The sequence below is a fragment of the Poeciliopsis prolifica genome, unplaced genomic scaffold (genome assembly GCF_027474105.1).
Source record: "Poeciliopsis prolifica strain line A6 unplaced genomic scaffold, Auburn_PproV2 SCAFFOLD045, whole genome shotgun sequence".
NCBI classification, from domain to species: Eukaryota; Metazoa; Chordata; class Actinopteri; order Cyprinodontiformes; family Poeciliidae; genus Poeciliopsis; species Poeciliopsis prolifica.
In genome coordinates, this window is record NW_026562420.1 from 3,548,464 (window position 1) to 3,568,800 (window position 20,337).

At 36.8% G+C, this 20,337-nt stretch overlaps 1 protein-coding gene across 3 annotated transcripts in view; it reads left to right on the forward strand.

The window, feature by feature from the left end:
* The window catches only part of grin2ab (glutamate receptor, ionotropic, N-methyl D-aspartate 2A, b), a 136,196-nt gene that overhangs the window by 76,133 nt on the left and 39,726 nt on the right, over positions 1–20,337 (forward strand). For all 3 annotated transcript variants that reach the window (XM_055056482.1, XM_055056483.1, XM_055056484.1), the window contains 4 exons: positions 15,809–15,975; positions 17,712–17,846; positions 17,935–18,034; positions 20,026–20,231. In XM_055056482.1, the coding sequence (XP_054912457.1) occupies positions 15,809–15,975; positions 17,712–17,846; positions 17,935–18,034; positions 20,026–20,231 (608 nt within the window). The remainder of the gene's footprint in view (positions 1–15,808; positions 15,976–17,711; positions 17,847–17,934; positions 18,035–20,025; positions 20,232–20,337) is intronic.

Here is a 20,337-nt window from a genome sequence, read left to right on the forward strand (position 1 = left end):
TTTCTTTAACATTTAGACCAGAAATCAGGACTGTGATGATCTATTTTTCATCCTGTTTAAATTATCCGTGATACTGCCTTTAAAGAAAAGCGACTCCAGCTCAAACAGTGTTATAGTTTAAGCAGTTTGGCACAGTTCTTGTGTAAACAAACCAACTCTTTGTGCATGTGGAGGTGAATACTAGCAGACTGGCACTCAGCAAAAGCACAGACACAGGTGCCAAGTGGAGTGTTAAGTGCCATGTGATGCAGACCTTTAGCTCCTGTTGCTTTAATGAGAGCAGTTCAGTCTGAATTTACCCGGCTGCTGCTAATTTCCTTAATTGAGAGAGTGACCTACATCTGCAAGATGCTTCATTGTATTAGCGGAACAGCTGGCAAACCTGAGGAAACAAAAGGGAGAGAGGGAGGAAGGAGAAGGAGATGAGGGAACAAACGAGCTGTACAAAGAGAAAAATCTAGATTCTTAGACTGATTTTATTGGTGTAATTAACATTTGATTCAATTAATTTCTATTCATTACAGCTTATTTACACAGCCCCAAATTATAGCAAATGCCATCTCAAAGCACCTAACAAAACAAGAAAGTCCTGGTCTAATTCAGAAACATACAGTTAGGTCACCCAAAACAATCTAAACATGTACAGAGATTTGAATTCATTTACATGCTTTCTTATTTGATTCTTGCCTAAATACAGTATCATAACATTCACTTTATAGTTATAAACTATAATCAATTTGTAAAAACGTTTACATTGAAGATCATTTTTCTTCATTTTGAACAGACATACATTGCTCAAATTAACTTTCCAAGGACTAATACTTTTTAAAAGAGGCTTATTCTTTTCACTCAGGTTGAGGATTTGTGGACCTGAATGTCAAAGGGAATGGATTTATATAGTCCTTTTTTTGTCATAGCAACCACTCAGAGCATTTCATCCAACAGCCACATTCGCCCAATTGCACTTACAAATGCACATTTAAAGATCTTGTCCAAAAATGATTGATATATGTGTGACTTCACTCTTTTGCTCATGTCACATATATCCTACTACATATATAATGTCTGAATCATACCAGAATTATTTTTGTGGTATTTGGCTCTTTCTGGCTTTGTTCTTTCAGAAGAAATGTAGCAAAAGATTTCACACACATACATATATATATATATATATATATATATATATATATATATATATATATATATATATATATATATATATATATATATATATATATATATATAGATATATATATATATTTCAAGGGAAAATACAGTGTATATTCCAACAGAAAGCATATATATATATATATATATATATATATATATATATATATATATATATATATATATATATAATATATATATATATATATATATATATATATATATATATATATATATATATATATATATGTACTTCTATACATATTAGTCAATAATATCGCACTGTTAGGATCACATGGCACCTTATGTGTAAAGTCTAGATAAGGTTTTGAGGTGGAAAAACATGAACTGAAAGGTAGCAGACAGACACAAGAAGGAGGTTGGCAGTGACATCATGCTTTTAGAGCAGAGGCCGGCCCTCAGGCCACTGCTGCATACACGTCTAACAGTCTTGTGTACTTCCTGAAGACTGAATTATTCAACATACCCCTGATGGAAAGACTGGCTATGGTTGTGTGCATGTGACTGCTTGTCTGACTGCAGCACTGCACGCATGCACAGGGTGTGAGTTGAGGAATTTGTTTTGAGAGGATAAGAAGAATATAAGTTATGCGGGTCTGAATCCAACTTTTTTTTATTTGTGTGCCTGAGAGGACGTTGGAGAGGGAAGGTTTGCTCTGAGTCGCTGAATGAGCCTTTGATGTGTGGGCGGCTTCTCAGTTTACATGCACGCACACGCGCACGTCTGTCAAGTCTGTTGAAGTAAAGGTCTTTTTTTTCTGCATTCAGATAGTTTTTTGTGATCTGAAAAATGAAATAGTGCTCAATCAATCCCTTTTCCATTCTCAGTCTCAGCAGACTGTGTTGGGGGTTCCACCCCACAACTGCAAACGCAGAGATTTATGCACACACACTATAACAGAACACTCCTATGACACTTCTTCACTGTGTATTTTGAATTTTAAGTGCTCTCCATAAGCCCCAATTTCTTATTTTTGTGTGAGGACTCCATACACGTGAGTCTTTTGTGTGCTTTGCCTGCATGTTTTGTTTGTTATGCATCCGTGTGCGTGTGCACGTGTGTGTGTATGTGGACAGTAAGATCTGGGGTTTCATCCTCTGCTAATGATCTCCCAGTGGCTCAAACTTCTGTGAGTTGAGCAGAAAGGGAGGAATGTAGAGGAAAGCTAGAGAAAAGGAGGGATGTAGAAGAGAACTGTGCCTTATCAACATAATCACCATTGTTGTCATCACTAATCCCCCAGTACGGACTCACTTCACTGATCTTCCACCTGCACTATATACCTAAGAGGATTTGCACTCTTCCCTAAGCATGAGCAGTCTCTTTGGCTGCATGCTCAGCTTCAGCATCAACCGACTGGTGAAGGAAAGATGGATGGAAAGAGGAGTGGATGAACTGACAGATGGATGCAGAGAACTGGCGTTTGATGTGTCATATTCACACTCAACACATGCATGCGGACAAAGAGATGTCAGCTTATTCTGATGCCATTAAGCTAGGGTTAATACTTCTGTCTTATCAGTTGCTTTTATTTTAAAAATACAGAAAAGCAACTGATAGTAATGTTATTTAATTCCCTTTACTTACAAAGTTGAAAATGTCTGTGCATCTGCATGTCAGACGTGTTAACCAGTTAAAATGACAGATGACCTTCACATTTTTCTTTCACCTTTTAAAAAACCTGTCAATGATGGAAAATATTGAGTCAATGCTACACCTGCTTCAGACACTTACACTGAATTGTACTCTAAAAAGCTTTGAGTTTGTAACAATAATGGCCAGTTTCTATGTTGGTATTTTCCACACCATAATTTTCTAAGCGCCATAGTTATGCTGTGTAAACAGGAGAAATATGTGTGAGACTGGTTATATGTCTAAACATGGAAGGGAGAAGCAGCGCATAGCAACCGCTCCATAAACTTAGACAAAACTACTCACTCGTAAACCTTTTTCAGGCATTTTATCAATGACGTTTTCAACTGTTGAAACGGCATGAAAGCCTAGTGGCTTTTGTGATTGGTCACTTTCGTAAATAAAACTTTCTCCTTCACTCACCCATCAATGTGTTGTAATTCATAAAATTATACTATGAATGCAATGTATAGCATTAAGAGAGTTAACATTATGCTTTATCAGTTTTTACAATAATGTAAAGCAACCCAAAGTAGTTTTTTTTTCACATTGAATTAAATGTTAGAAAATATTAATAAATATGATAAATTAGAAGGTTCGGAGGTGGTTTAATTTGAAAATGAAAGTCCACCTGCTGCCTTGAAATTTTAAGTCAACAACAAAATCGTATTGGTTTTAATTCAAAACTTAAAGTTCATGACATTGATTTAACAAGAGACAAGTTGTGTAAAATTGTTTTTTTAAGTTCATTTAGCTTAAATCATGAGTTTTAACTGAATGCTGCAATTTAATCCAAGTGATTATTTCACAATATTTAAAAAAACTGCCCTCACCTAAAGAGCACACATTTTACCATTAAAGTTACTCACATAATATTTAAAGTAACACATTATTTTACTTTGGAATAACTTAAATTCTTGTTTTGAATTTCATGAACGAAATCTCTGATCTAATAATGAATGTTATTAAAGATTATAATAAATTACAGATCTTTTACAGTGTAAGAACTTAACAATTAGCATCATATTTCAAAGTTACAGAAACTCTACATAGTTTGGATTTCATGAGAAAATGTTGATTCCTGTCCGACTTGAAGCTTGTGAGCTTCTGAACATGGAGACTTCTTCTTGCTTAGCCTCTTCCCTTTGTCTTTCGATTTGTTCTTCCAATCTTCCTCCTCCTCACCTCCTTGTGTACTCAAAGCTCATCTTCTTAACATGGACTCTAAAGTACTCCTCTCAACATAGCCCTTCCTTGTTTCCCCATACTCTCCTCAGTATTGCCTTTTCCACATCTCTGTTTCCTCTTCCAAATATGTAAAAAGACCTGCCTCACTAAAAGGAGGCCTGGTAAATTAGTCCTCTATTCCCGCTTCTCTAATTTATCGTTCCATGCGAACGTGCCGCCCGGCTAGGCGCATTTCTTCATACCCACAGAAATGGACCTAAAAATGCATGCTCGCGAGTGCAGATTCGCCTCGTTTGTGCGCCTGTGTGTTTATCTCTAGGTCGGGTACTGGCTAATAGGGCATAGTAGGTAATGGCAGCCACAGCCTATTATCTGTGCTCTGCTGTCTAATAGCCACTGGCTTAAAGCATCTGCCATGGAGCTACTCTAACTCCCTCTGTGGACACTTAACAGCTTACTGCATACATCCATAAGTACACACACACACACACACACACACACACACACACACACACACACACACACACACACACCCACACACACAAACATGTCCAAAACTACTAAAGATGCACATAAAAAAAATTATAAATACATACATTGCCAAAAGTAATTTGCATGCAGATGTGTAGGAGTGTTTGTGGAAGAATAGTTTATGTAATTGTGGTTATCATCACAACTAACACACAGTGTCCCGGCATTTAATGCTGCTCTCCTTTCCTAGGGGAGTGCTGTCTACTTTTAATTAGCAAAGAAATACATTTACTTTTTTGATCTTTGCATACCTTCTCTCCAATCACCTGTCCATCACCAGTGAAGTGTAATGTTAGAGTGGGAAGCAGAAGAAAGTCCCTGACCAGTGTGTCTTTGATCATACCCAAAGAAATGGACCTGGAAGATGTGTGGGGAAGAAAGGAATGTGCTCCCATCTGTAGACTGACCATTGATTTGTCATGGTTACAGTGGTTTGTGACTGTCATGTGAACAAAGGTGATAAAAAATAGCCAGTCAATTGAAAAAAGGAAAAAGAAGGGAGATGGGAGCAGAGACTGACCAGTGGTGGTATGAGGGGAGAGGAAGTGGACTCACCTGGGAATAACAGTCGACACATTCAAGATGAGAATAGCTTTGCATGTTTTAGCTTGTTTTTGTTTTGTTTTTTTAAAAATGGAGTAACAAGATGTATTTTTCTTTTATCAATGTATTTGTGTTAAGTGAAGCTAAAGGGTGTGCACGGTATTGTTGTGGGAGTATTTCAGCAACCATTTTCCTCTCCTCTGCTGAATTAGTAGTGGGTTTTGCTACCTTCTTCCCCCCAAACAATACCTACAAAAATCCCTAAACCCCTTCTTTACTTTAAAGAGCTCCTCCCAGAACCCTCCTTACATCTGCCCTTTGGATGCATCTTATTGTACCTTATGTTTTATTTGTGGGTTTTGCAAACATGTTTTAGCTGTTAACTCAAAAATTTATATGCTAGTACAGTTCCTTAATAAAGTGGTTTTGTACCTTTTAACAATTTGACATCTTAAAGTTGCAAATGTTATTGTTGTTCCTTGGAATTTTATTTAGACCAAAACAATTCCTTTGTGCATTGGAAGGAAAATGATTCATCGCTTGTACTCCACGATGTCACCTCATTTCTACATGGACACAGCTGTTGCGTGAAGGCCTCAACAACATTAATGAATAAACAACCTCAAGACCCAGGAATAGAGTTGACAGGTCATGAAAAAATTTGTGAAGACCTTTTCAGCAGCATTAAGCTATCAAAACAATATCTGTTTGAGTTTATAAGTTATTAGAAGGTTAGAGGACGTCTCATTTAAAGTTTGTCACAGACTGAGGGTTTTACACAAACCTGCCAAAAGAGACATTGAATAAATGTTAAAAAATGTTAATTTATTACAAAAAATCCAAAAATAATTTCGAAATGATAAATTGGTCCCAAATTTGAGGTCAACATAACAAACTACAACTCAGGTAGTAACACAAAGAATTCAAACAAAAACTGACCTGACCAATGAGACATGAAGGGAACTGAAATAGTGGCTGATCAGACCACTACTAAACACATAGGGGATAATTAAACACACAAAAACAAATACTGGGAAACACATGACTAAATCTTTAAATTAAATAAATATTAGAACTGAACTAACTTGCAAAAAAGCAAACATTAAAGAAATGATGAAACTAAACAAAAAGACCAAATTTCCCCCTCCCCTGACAAGCAGATGGAATGACCCACTGGGGAAGTTGACAGCTATATTTGGGCATCAGCTGGAGATCATCTTTCTAATTCCATCTGCAGCTCCAGAGGAAACTGGTAACTCAAACAAAAGAAATTTGGTGTATTTAACAAAAATACAAAGAACTGACAAATAAAGTTAAATGGGTGCACTGCAAATAGTCAAATTGATCAGATTAATAAAAACAAATTTAAAGATAAAAATCTAAACTATTCAAACCAATATTTAAAGTAATAGTAAGGAAGAACAAGAAACCATTACCCTTACTGTCTTTGTGTGACAGCAGGGAGAGCTGTCACACAGACCACAGAGGGAACACAGCAAAAATCTGCAGGAAGATGCTTTATTATTTTAGACCAAAATTGAACGTTTTGGCATCATGCAAATGCCCTGTGTAGCATTCTTCATTTATGTGTGACCAGCAGGGGACAGTGATTTTCAAACAAGATGCACCAGAACACTGACTAGTGTACAATATTTTTATTAAACAATTTCCTTAAAACACTTCTCTTTTTAAAAACATGGCTTCAGACCTACTACTTGGTCCCTGAAAGGAAATATATAAAATAGGGACAATTTAAGTTATTCCAAAAAAATTTAAACAAAACATGCAATGCAAAAGAAAACAATTTAGAAAATCAAAATAAAAGAAAGCAAACATTTTAGTAATTATGCAAAAGAAAACAAATAAGTAAAGCAAAACAAAAGAAAGCAAACACATTAGCAATTTCAATAATAAAACAAACTAAACAAAAACACAAACACTTCAAACGGTGGAACAAATCATCATTGTCCAATCTCAAAGGCCTTTCAGCAGGGCCAGTGGAGTCATGCCCTGCCTGCTAAGCCTGTCCAAGCAGCAACAGGTTTCGTTCAGAGCTGCCCAAACAATCAAACGACAGCAAAACAAGACAGCAGAGCGTCCAAAGCGCTGCAACACCAAAATAATCTTGTACCTAAAACAGAAAACTCATTAACTGAGGATTTAGGTAAAGTCAATTAAAGTGTAAATGGCAGGTACCTTACCCAGGAGTGGAAGCACAGCTACCCAGGGAGGGACACACACACTTTGCAGCGGCCTGCTCAGTGATAAAGGCATCTGCCCCACCCACCAATCAATCGTGTGCCATCCCACCACATATGGCTGTGTTTTTGCTGCAGAGAAGTTGATCAGAGTTAATAGCTGAAGCTAAACTCAGAGCAAAACTTGTTAAAGGCTGCAAAAGATTTGCGGCCATGCCAGAGGTTATCCTCCCAGTAGGACAATGACCGGGAACATAAACATTTAAACAATGAAAAGGTTTAAATGGCAGCACATTTATGTCTTTTAAAGGTTTTTAAAGTCCAACTATAGACCCAATGGAGAATCTGTATCAAAGTCATAAAATTGACTGACCTTGAGCTTTTTGGAAAGAAGACTGGACAATCATTTATTGACTCTAGGCCTCCAAAGCAGAGTCACAGCCTGGAAGCATTTGACTTGTCTGCCAGTGTTTTCAGTTGTTTTCTTGTAAAGAAAAAAATAAATCATGACACTTACACCTGCCTCAAAACCCACAAGAATTGAAGTTATTGGTTAGTAGTTAAACATTGTGTGACAAAATGTAAAAAATTTGCACAGGGTATGAACACTTTCGCAGGAAGTGAATTTTAATCAAAAATAAGGTAAGCCACTCTTGTATCTTCTTTATAGTCAGGGAGAACAATGGTACAAAGGATCACCTTCATCTTCCAACTTCCTGTTGTTTTTCCACCATTCAGATCAGTTTAAATCCAGTGACACCGCACAAATGTCCTGACCCTAAGCCTGGTAGAATGTCCTGTTGCCAAAGTGTACCTGCAGCTCTTGGCCTGTTCTCCACAGCCCACCAAAACTGAAGGTAGCCAGCCAGGAGGGGCTGACTGACAGCATACTGCCATTTTTACAACAGGCCTAAGGTTTCTGAAGTCCAACAGAGTCACCAACAGTGTGTGGGGAGAGGATTTGAAAGAACGAGTGGTTTCTCTTTTTTCACCCACAGGAAGTTCATCTATAAATATCAAGCTGACAATTCTTTGATTTGCCAATGAAGACTGCCTGAGGGAGGAGAATGCAGGGTCCTGCTCACTTCTTGAGCTGTTTTAAATACATTCACTGGTGGGGAGAGAGAAAAAGTGACGGAAGAGTAAGTCTGGCTTTGTCATTTATTTCCCATGTTGAGGAATGAAATAACATTAACATCTCTTTCTCTTTGAATCTCCATATGTCAAATAGTTATTGTTGCTCAAATAGCTCAGGTAGCATGCACGCGCACACCTCCACATACACGCGTACGTACATCTTATTTTGGACGTGCTATCCATTCTTCTTTGGCTGCTCATATCCCCGTGTGCATTTGGCTGTCACAGCCTGGACAGTCACTTCAGGTTTAATAACGCAAAGGCCTTTAAGTACTCTGGCGGATCCTCCTGTAATCTCTCCTAAACAGGTGTTGTGACTAGCTTCTTCCCTGAGCAGCATTCTGACACTTGGACAGGCAGGGCCAACCATACACAGACACATTGGCTACAACTCGTGGGGAGATTTAACCAAAGGAGGCAAACTTCTGCCCCCCTCGACAATCTGCTCTGTCAAGGTTCTGCTGGAAAATAATGTCCTCTTCGTCTGCTGAATAATTATATCATTTCTTTTTCAAACCTCTAGTAGAGTCTTTGTAGGCTGATGCAGCAGTATACGTGGCATAGTCATCACCACCAAGTTCCAATTGATTTATGGAGTACAGCTGATGGATCATTCCTGTTAACACGCACAATATTTACAGGGTGACTAATAACCAAGATCTCCTCTCTTTGCCATTTATCAACAAATATCAGTAACACCTTGGAAAATGTTAAAACAAAACTTTGACTAAGTGTTAAACATGAGCCACTCTGAAAATTGTACAGTTTGACAAACAAATATACATATAGAGTTTGGGGTTATAGTTTTTAAATACCTTGAGAAAGACACCAGATTTTCAGATTTTCCTTTAATAATATGCTTTTTCTTTTTATAGGGGTGGGGGTGACATGGGAGATTATGTCACAAAATCCAGTTGGTTCACCCTGACCATTTTGTCTGTCTGGATCTGGAAGTCCCACAGGATGTTAGCTTGGCTTGGACATTCTCCATCACTTTTGGGGGTGTTTCCCACTTTGATCTCGGGACTTCCAGTCACAGATATATATATATATATATATATATATATATATATATATATATATTATATATATATATATATATATATATATATATATATATAATATATATATATATATATATATATATGCATACATACATACATACATATATATATATATATATTATATATATATATATATATATATATTATATAATATATATATATATATATATGCATACATACATACATACTATATATATATATATGTATATATATCTGTGACTGGAAGTCCCGAGATCAAAGGGGAAACACACCCCAAAAGTGATGGAGAATGTCCAAGCCAAGCTAAGATCCTGTGGGACTTCCAGATCCAGACAGACAAAATGGTCAGGGTGAACCAACTGGATTTTGTTGTAGGGGATAAACAACAGAGGAACGCCGTTGTGGTAGATGTAGCAATACCAAGCGACTGCAACATCAGGAAAAAGGAGCACGAGAAACTGGAGAAATACCAGGGCCTCAGGGAGGAACCGGAGAGGGCCTGGAAGGTGAAGACCACAATGGTGCCTGTGGTTATCGGGGCCCTCGGGGCAGTCACCCCCAAACTTGAGCAGTGGCTACAACAGATCCCAGGAACATCAGACATCTCAGTCCAGAAATGTTGAGTCCTAGGCACAGCCAAGATACTGCGCAGGACCCTCAAGCCTCCAGGCCTCTGGTAGAGGACCCGAGCTCAGAGGATAAGAACCACCCGCGGGTGAGAAGGGAATTTTTTTTCTTATATATACAGTGTATATATATATATATATATATGGGGAGACAGGAGATGATGATGATGATGATGATGATGATGATGATGATGATGATGATGATGATGATGATGATGATGATGATGATGATGATGATGATGATGATGATGATGATGATGATGATGATATGCAGACATATATTTTTCTCATATCTATATAATTTGTTAGGGTCATATATGGTTTATGGTATATGAGGCTTATACCATATATTGGTTTTATTTGAGTTTATTTTCAAGATTTGTACAAGGTAACTTAAGATTCTTCAGAAACCTTAAATGAGGGTAAGAAGGTTAATGAATAGGAATATAATCATAATGACTTTGAGTCTCTTTTTTGACTTTAAGCTCTTTGGAACCACAACTTTGGCAGTAAAATAATGTAAAGTAATTTAAACCTTTCTGTTGGAATACTAAATGTTTGATCAGAGGTGGAAAATATGTTTTAACTGCCGTGGGATGTGATGCATTTTTAAATCATATTTTACATTCTGGGGTTTCTCAGAAATGCTGTGAGTTTTGTGAGTCAGCGGCTGCATGTAATGTTCTGTTGTCCATTACATGCTTGTCTGAGTTGGTGGTGAGCTCTAATGTTTCACTTGTTTGAGCCGAGCTGTGTTAGTTCTCGGTCCTGTGCTGTCTTAAATGCTATTACGTGTTTGCATAGGGAGTCTGAGACTGTTAAATACTACAGGAAGCCTAAGCACTGGGACTTCACCCCATGTTGAATACTAAAGTAATCTGTTAGAGTTGGGAAATAATGTCTGCAAGCACCATGCAGCGTTTTCTGTCAATCTTGTAAAGCATTTTGTTGGTCTGGTCTGTGTGTTGTAAAACTGAAGAGCTTTCAGTGCTTAAGAGACTGCCGGTCCTTAGCTACTGAGGGTACATCCTTTGCATTCAGGAAGTGCTTGGCAAATGGTCTATGTTCCATCTCCACCTTAGAAGTCTGCAAACTCTGCTGTGTTCAATGCTTTTATAGAGTGCATGTTTGATGTTAACATGTGCTCATAAAACCAGTATTTGCCCTCATTTTAAATGAGCTCCAACTAACATAAAGTGAAAGTGTGAAGTTAAAACAGGTCATGGTGTTTTACTTTTAATGCTTTATGTTTGGCAACAACAGCCAAAAAAACTGAAAAAAAAAAAAAAAAAAAACCTGAGTGGAAGTGAGATTGGTCAAGTGACCGCAATCTCCTCATGCTGAATATATGAGGAGATTGGAGGAAAAGCTCTCCAATCTCCCCTAGATGTTTGTTTACCAGAGGATCTCATGAACTAATTCTTTGCTAGCTGAGGGATTTTGAGCTGTTTTTTAGTGCTTGGCTCTGCAAAAGAGCTGCTCAGGATTCACGGAAAATAAGGTCGCTGTATGAAAGGTGCCCTGTTATCAATGTTTCTGTTAAAGTGCAGTTTGGATGTTTTACTGATCCATGATTTTACCTGCTCCCATTTCATTCCTTAAAACACTAACCTGCTATTCTTAATCAGACTTAGTTACACTGACAAGAGAAGCAGATAACACTTAAAAGTTAACGTGGATAATATTATTTTTTTATTTTTTCTAATGCCATGAAAAGAAAGTGAAATTAGTCCTTATTCAGTTTGTCTTTCAGTTTCTGTTTTGCATCCAGCAGCAGCTTCTATAAAAATAGCCATGTTGACATTTGAAGAATAAGCATAATTTACCAAGGGCTACACTCCAATCAGGCGATGGCCTCACTGTACCACCCAGAACATGGTAAAAAAAAAAAAACATCACTGCTTTTTTAATGGTTACTGTAATGGAATAGTCTACAAAAACCCTTAAAAACTTCACATGAGCATATTATCCATTAGACTCTATGTCTTTTTAATATTTCAAAAGGAGAGTCTGGATTATTTCTTAAATGTTCATTTTAAAAAGCCCAGTAGAGATTTTCACCTTTCTCCCCCTTCATTGTTAATGAGACAGCTCCATCCCAGAGTTCAAGATGGATTTTATTATTTTATGATTATATTTCAGCCAATTAATATTGGTTTTGCTTGGATGAGACATGACTTAAGTATAGTCCTTTTTCCCAAATCTGCTTAAAGATTGGATACTATTCAGGAGAAAAACTAAGTTGAATGATTCTCAGCTGTGTCAACTTTTTTGTGAAAAGTCCCCATGTCTGTGCATACTTCAGCAAGAGTATAAATGGGCATTTGTGAACTTTTAGTTCACAAATGACACTTTGTGAACTAAAAGTTCTACTAAAAGACCATAAAGAAAGTTTTGTTAACTTCAATTTCTTTACAATAGTTACTGTATGTCACATTGTTCATACACTGTATGAACAATTTTGTTTTGGATCACTTAATTTTTGGCTGTAACAGGGGTCTTCATATTTTGTTTAGGCTTTTTGAATGTAATGCTGCCTAAAACAAATGTGTGCAACAAGATACTATAGTTAGCATGTCAGTTGGTAAAATTAATGGTACACTGCAGACTTACACTGAAAAGTGACCCTGGATTAAGCTGTGGACACTGTTTTGTTGATGCAGAACTTGCTATCCAAGTTTGTCTTTACTTTGTGCAATCCTAAGAGGAATGGTACTCAGCATCAACTTGGGGCCATACGGTGTCAGAACCATTTAATGTAGCTACTCCATCCTATCTGACCGACTCCATTAAATATTAATATAGCACATTGCTGACCTCATCACCATCATCATCCTCCATATCCCATGCTGGTCTAATCATTTGCATGCAAGCTTCTCTTTGTCCCTCTTCAGGAAGTCATTTACTCCTTGTCCCATCCATCAGTCATTTCACTGTATCAGCTGATAGTCCTGCCTCATCTGCTCTCACCACATAAATGCTCTACTTCGTATTCTCTTGTACCTCTTTGTTGCGCCGGCGCTCAAACTTGTGTAAGTAGATTACCTTGTACATCTTTCACCATACTTTAATATTTTTATAACCTGATTGCTGCAAACCAAAAGTGAAATTTGACATGAAAAACTATGTGTATGGGGAGTGAGGTAGAAAGAGAACAAGTGAGATACTGTTGTGGTTTAACTGATGAATTATTCAAAGATTTGCTGGCTCATGAGAGAAGCTATATTTTAGGGCCCTTTGTGTTTGTGTACATGCTGTGTTTGCAACCTGAGGATTGCAAAAATGTGCATAGGTTTACTGTATTTGTATAATTAATGCACAGACTCATCAGTAAATCTCTAGGTATGTCGTTTGGAAGGTGGAAATACGTTGGACTCCAGGTGTTTGTGGGGGCTATGGACACACAGTAGAAACAGTCTTATGATGACTGCAGACTGATATATACAGTTTTATTTTTTCTGTATTGGGCGTATAGCCAATCAGCAGCAAGGAAAATAAATATGGCTCTTGGATTGGATATTTTACAAATGCCAGCCAATTTTGTGTTATATAGAATTATGACCAGGTATTTCAGCTTTCCAAGCTGCATTTTCTTCTGAAATCATTAGATTTGTTCAATGAAAAAAAATCCATGAATAGGTGGATTTTTTGCACATAACTTGACTCGGAGTCACATTTTACATAAAAATATTAAAGTCATCAACTGCAAATAGGTGGGGATCCACTGTACATTTTTGTGTGTGTGTCTTGAATTTCTGAAATATTCATAAATTTGAGCTTCTTGGTAGACATTTTTGATTAGAAGAGAAGACACTGGTCTGTGTCATCTTCTCTTTTTTGTCCTTCATCAGTTAACATTTTCACTAGCAAGATTTTTTTTCTCTCAAAGACTTTAATCTTCTTCATTAGAAATTCTTCATGTACTCTTTGCCCACTGATTCTCAGGATTGTATTTTAAACTAAAATGTGTGAGAAACAATGTTGAGATACAGATGCAGTAAGAATTTTACCTGCAGTCATCACAGGAATAAATATATGAATTTACTGATTTTAAATTACGTTTTTCCCAGGATTGAGTGATTATACAACATACAACTTAAATTATTAACCACTACTGATATTTAATTAGTTGTCTGTCCACCACATGCTTAATGTAGCTATTAACAAGTTTGTGAGTAAACATAGTTAGATATTTGACTTTGCATCTCCCAAGGTCACAGTTGTTTGTTGTCTCTCTGGACCATAAAACTAGAGTTTCTTGGGACATCTAGCCTTTGATCCACTCTCCTGCTAGGTGTCAACTCTTTCCCTCTGGTTGGCACCTGTGGTCCCCTTGTCCTCCTGTCAGGGCAATTGTAACTGCCAGCATCTTGCTCTGTTCCCAGGATTCTCTGGTTCAGTTCCCGTCCCCCTCTGGGGTCGTAAATTTCAGTTCCCAAGACTCTGGGTTGTATGCAAACGACCCATTCTTCCTACCAGGCTTAGTGTCACCCTGGCCATCCGTCTCCAAAGTGACAAACTCATTGCTTCAAAGATGAAAGAAACACAGATCCCAGGGGCAAACAAAGGTTTATCAACCCTTATAGTCTCCTAATCTTGAAAATTTATATTTGTATTTATCTAAAAACCTAACTATATATATATATATATATATATATATATATATATATATATATATATATATATATATATATATATATATATATATATATATATATATATATATATATATATATATATATATATATATATATATATATATATATATATATATATATATATATATATATATATATATATATATATATATATATATATATAGTCTTTCCCTAATTTTAAGATGGGTTTGATGAAAAAGAAAAACATAAAAAATGTATAAAGCACACTGTATTTTAAGTTTGTTTATTTTTTTTCTTCAAAGGCTCCTTTTCTCCCTGCAGCACATATGTTAGCCTTAGTCTAATGGTTGGAACTGTCATTTTCCTTCCCATTCTCCCCCTCCGCTCGCTCTGCTTCTCCCTCTCTCCTCACTAGTCTTCATCTTTGTCAGACTTTGGTGCTTTTTATTGTGTCTTGGGGAGGCTCAGATGACACTTAACACACATCCTGCAATCATTAGCAACTTATTTCACACTCACTTCAGGTTTTATCCATTTTAATAGGTGCTTTGGTTTTGGTGGCCCTCACTGATGCCTCTTTCTTTCACACTTGTCTTCACTTTTCTCTCATTGCTGAGACTAAATGATTTAATCGAAGAGGATATTGTGAATTAATGCTGTGAAATTTTAAACTGTTCAAAAGAGAATGTTCTGGAATTTTACAAGGGAGATATTAACTGAATCCATATTTTTCAAAATTTTATGCTACAGTCATGATAATTTCAGAAGTTTTTTTCCTATTTTGAGTTAGCGGTATAGCACCGCATTAAGTGTCAGTTGGCATGACATTAGTCTTGGGATCAATTACTTCAAGATAATCTGTGGCTGTTTGTTAAGTCTGCTGAGTGCTGAAGTGTATTAAGCCTGTGAGTTATGACGCCGTTATCACCCACCATTGAGGTCCTTCTTGTTGCCAACAGTTACTCTCTCATTTGTTGCCTGAATCTCTCACTCTTTCTGTATCTTTACCCTTCTTTCCCATTTTTCCCTCCTTAGCTCTTCTCATAGTATGCCTGATTGCAAAGAAAATCTGATTTTTGACTTCTCCACTGTGTCTTTTCAGGACGAGAAGTCCACTTTCTTCCAGTTTGGCGCAGCCTTGCAGCAGGAGGCTCTTCTCATGCTTGCAATCATGGAGGAGTATGACTGGCATGTTTTTTCTATAGTAACATCCAAGTTCCCCGGCTATCAGGACTTCATTAGCACTCTGAAAGTGACTGTGGATCACAGGTACAAATACACCCTGAAGCCCTCTCACATACTCTGAAAATTCTGTGTTGTAGGCATGCTCATAAGTGCTGTTCCACATATTTGTTTTCACCCAGAAAGAAATATAAATGAGGTTTTTGACAAGCTTTTGATTGGGGTTTTCTTCATATTTCATCATAGAAGATGTCGTAAAAACCAACCCTACACAGAATATTACAAAATAACTTATTCTCCTAAGTTAAAATATCATCAAAAATGGATTTATTTTATTTTTTGAACTGAAAATATAAAAGAAAGAGTCACTGACACCCGCCACAAGGAAGGTAAGCCACAAGAAGTCCTTATTAAAGAAGTTGGCTGCTTTCAAAGTGTTGCATCTTCATTTATTTGAAAGATAAAGCTGTTGTATATAACTTTTAAAAAAATTTGTTTACATTTTTTTGCAAAAATGTAAAAAACATTTACATTTTTGTAAATGTAAACTGCCTCTTCTTGTTAAAACTGCTTCTATGTTGTAAAAAGATTAATGTTCTCCTCCTCCTCCCTTATCTACTATTGCTGAAATACATCAAATAGACCAACAATCAACCAAAAACAACCAATCAAAGCCAGGAGAAGGGTCTTAGTTCTATCAACCAGCCTCATATAGTCATTGCTCAGTGTAGTAATGGTGGAAGAACAATTTACTTACAGAAAAAGCCACCGTCATCAGTGGATAAGCGAACAACTGGCTCTGTAACCAAGAAGAAACTGCAGCATAGTAGAGAGTAAGAGGGACAGGAGAATGAGCAGCACCACACAAGATTGTGATTGACAGAGCTAAAACCTTCTCATGGCTCTGATTATAGTTAGCTCTTAGAGAAGGCAGAAGAGCTCAATTTTTTTTTCATAACGTATTGTCACGATATAGTGACAGTTTCAGCAAATATGTAAAACATATATCTATAGATTTTTTAAATAAAAGTTACATACCCAAGTTTTAAGTCAAAGGGAAAAGTATGGTTGAAATTTGACCAAATAAATACAGCCTTGACATGATTGTAAAGAAAACCTTGGGGTAACAGTCTGGGAGAAAATCAGAAGATGAGCCTCCACACATCCAGGTCATGAACTAGAACTGCTGAATGTCTTGTGTTTAGAACGCAGAGGCACAGGGCCAGGACCCTAAGACCAAAAAGACTGAATTCAATGGTCCATAGCTGAAACTAAAATGTGCCTTTATCTTTAATTTCATGTCCTACATTTTGGAGGCACAGTAGAGGGGCTCAGAATCCAAGCTGTAAATATGTTTCAATTTCTATGCAATATTTTTATTTTCTGATTAATCTAATTTTGATTATATTGGTTATAAATTACAATCATCAAAAATTAAATGACATACTTTTTAAATGAATGTTTAATTAATCTATGTGACATTGAGATTTTGAAAAACATTGAAAGACTTCATGTTCTTTTCTATCCCTTTATTAACTTTATGTATTTAGTTTGGTTTACATAACATATGGTTCATGTGCTAGCTTAAATAGAAAAGTAGGAAACGGTTTGAAAGTAGTTTTGTGATCATTTTCATTTATCTCTGTATCATATTTATTTATTGTTTTCAAAGAAACCCAGAGCACTAACTGTTTAACACAAGTTGAAGAGTTAATTGGATCAGAAATACCAACACACTGTTCAGGAATGTGCTGAGTGATATCGTTTATATTTCCTCATGGTTGCTAACCAGATTAAGCACCTGTATTACTTGATTGTTACAGCTTTGTGCGCTGGGACCTGCAGAGTGTTGTGACACTAGATGCTGTAGATGGTGACCCCAACTCAAAATCACACATTGCCCTCAAGAGGATACAGAGCCCTGTTATACTGCTGTACTGCTCCAAGGATGAGGCAGTGTGAGTGTTGGTGTCTTTCGCTTCCTGCCGCGGTGTTTGTATTTCTTTGTCACATTTCAGCTGTGAATCTGTCTGCTCTCCCTAACAGATATATCCTGGAGGAAGCTCGGTCGTTGGGTCTAATAGGAGCTGGTTACATCTGGATTGTGTCAAGTCTCACCACTGGAAATCCAGACTTTACCCCTGAGGTAGTGGAGCCCACAATGTTGCAAACAGGTGGCCACTTTCGGGCGCTTTGACAGGACAAGATTTATTTTGATATCAAGCTGTTTATGCCGTCCTCTACCTTCTCCATATTTCTTCTCTTTAGTTTACCCTGCCTACACTATTAAGTGATACTTTACATGAACATAGATGATTATTTTTTTCATTGCTGGAGTCAATAATTATTATTTTTCCCATTCATTGAGCTCTTTCTTTGTGTCTAAATTATTTAGTTAGCCCTAAAGCAGAATGTTAAGTATGTCTATTGAAATATTATCTACATATAATCTAAATTAATTATTCTGTTCCAATAATATGGAAAGATGGATAGGTCTATCTATCTATCGATAGATAAATAGATAAATAGATCTATTTAAGATCTATCTATCGATAGATAAATCTATCGATAGTTTAAAGTCCTGCATTGAGTGCCTTAATCTATAATTCATTATTTTTACCAGTTCAGTTAAATGTAGTCTACCCGAGAGACCAGCACCTGAAATGTACTTTTTATTTTTCCGTTCAGAATAAATATGGAAAAAAAGAGCATTACCTCTATGGATTTCCAAACTTTTTTATCCAGTCCAATCCATCCATCCATCCATCCATCCATCCATCCATCCATCCATCCATCCATCCATCCATCCATCCATCCATCCATCCATCCATCCATCCATCCATCCATCCATCCATCCATCCATCCATCCATCCATCCATCCATCCATCCATCCATCCATCCATTCATGTCTGTGTCCAAATTTAAACTGTAGAAATGTTTAAAAGAAAATGAACCACTGAGGAACCTGTGAATTTAGAAGAATGGAATTTTGAGGTAAAAAATAGGCTGCAACCCTGAAAAACATATGTAAAATTGAGATGATAATTCTGAGTGATCACCTACTGACCAGGTAACTTTCACTTTCCAGAAACCTAACTTATTCAAGCATGATAAAGAAAAAGACTTTAAGAGAATCATAACCTTCCCAAGAATGTCACCATGTCAGAAACTGGTAAAATGTGGTGAATTTTAGGTAAGCATTTATGCTAATAGGTAAAAAGAGTATTTCAGCAACCAGCAACTTAAAAACATTTTCTTATCTAAATGACATGACGGATTTAGTTTGTCAGAAAAAATAAAGGTGGGGAATGGGAAAGCTATAAAAGGTTCTATTCACACTTCTGTTTGGAGGTTAAGTTACTCACAAATACAACAGTTTTAAAAGCAGGACATTTCTTAACATATGGTATTACAGATGCATGTAATCGTTCTTCCCATGGTAGATGTTGGAATATATTCATGTGTTTGTTTAATCAATCAATCAATCAATCAATCAATCAATCAATCAATCAATCAATCAATCAATCAATCAATCAATCAACCAATCAATCAACCAATCAATCAATCAATCAGTGAAATACTGTTTGGATAGCATTTACAACAGTGACTACTGAACCAAAGTGCTTTCCATTTGCGCATTAATAAAAATAAAGAATAGAATAGAATAGAAAAATATTTTCATGAAATATTAAAGTGTAACTGTCACAGTTCTAAACAAAGTTTAGTTTAAGTTCTCTCTCGTTCTAAACAAATGGGCTTTAGCTTTTATTTAAACAAAATGAGGTAATTGACAATCCACAATTCAAAAGGTAATAAATTCCATAGTTTTGAACCAGTGACAGCACATGAAGTGTCACATCACTGTTGGACCCTGGCCTGGAGATGATTGTTTAAAATTGATCTGAGTACAGAGTCAACACCAAACAGGGATGAACAAAGAAGGAGGGGGATAGGACTAAAGATTTAAAGAGATGAACTGATGGAGATGCTCAGAGTAAGAAAGATTTATACTTGTGGAACTTTCAGCTATGAATTATTTTAGTGTAGCAGGGAAACTTTGACATCGCAGAGGGATACATAAAAAAGTAACAAATTGAAGTAAAACTGAATCCATGTTTGCCACTGTTTTCTTTTTAGATGTATCCCCTGGGAATGATCTCCGTATCTTATGACGACTGGGAGTACCCACTGGAGACGCGGGTGCGCGACGGGGTGGGCATTATTTCCACTGCGGCCTCTTCCATGCTTCGGGAGAAGGGGGATTTGCCAGAGGCCCAAGCCGGCTGCATCAGCACACCATCAGACAGGAGCCCAGGAAAGCTCCCACCTAGTGCCCTGCGCGGGTGTGTATGTATAACATGCATGTGTGTGTGTGTGAGTGGGTTTATGTGTGAGCATAACCCATAGTGTACGAAAATCGGGGTGTACAGACTTGCATAACTCAGCTTG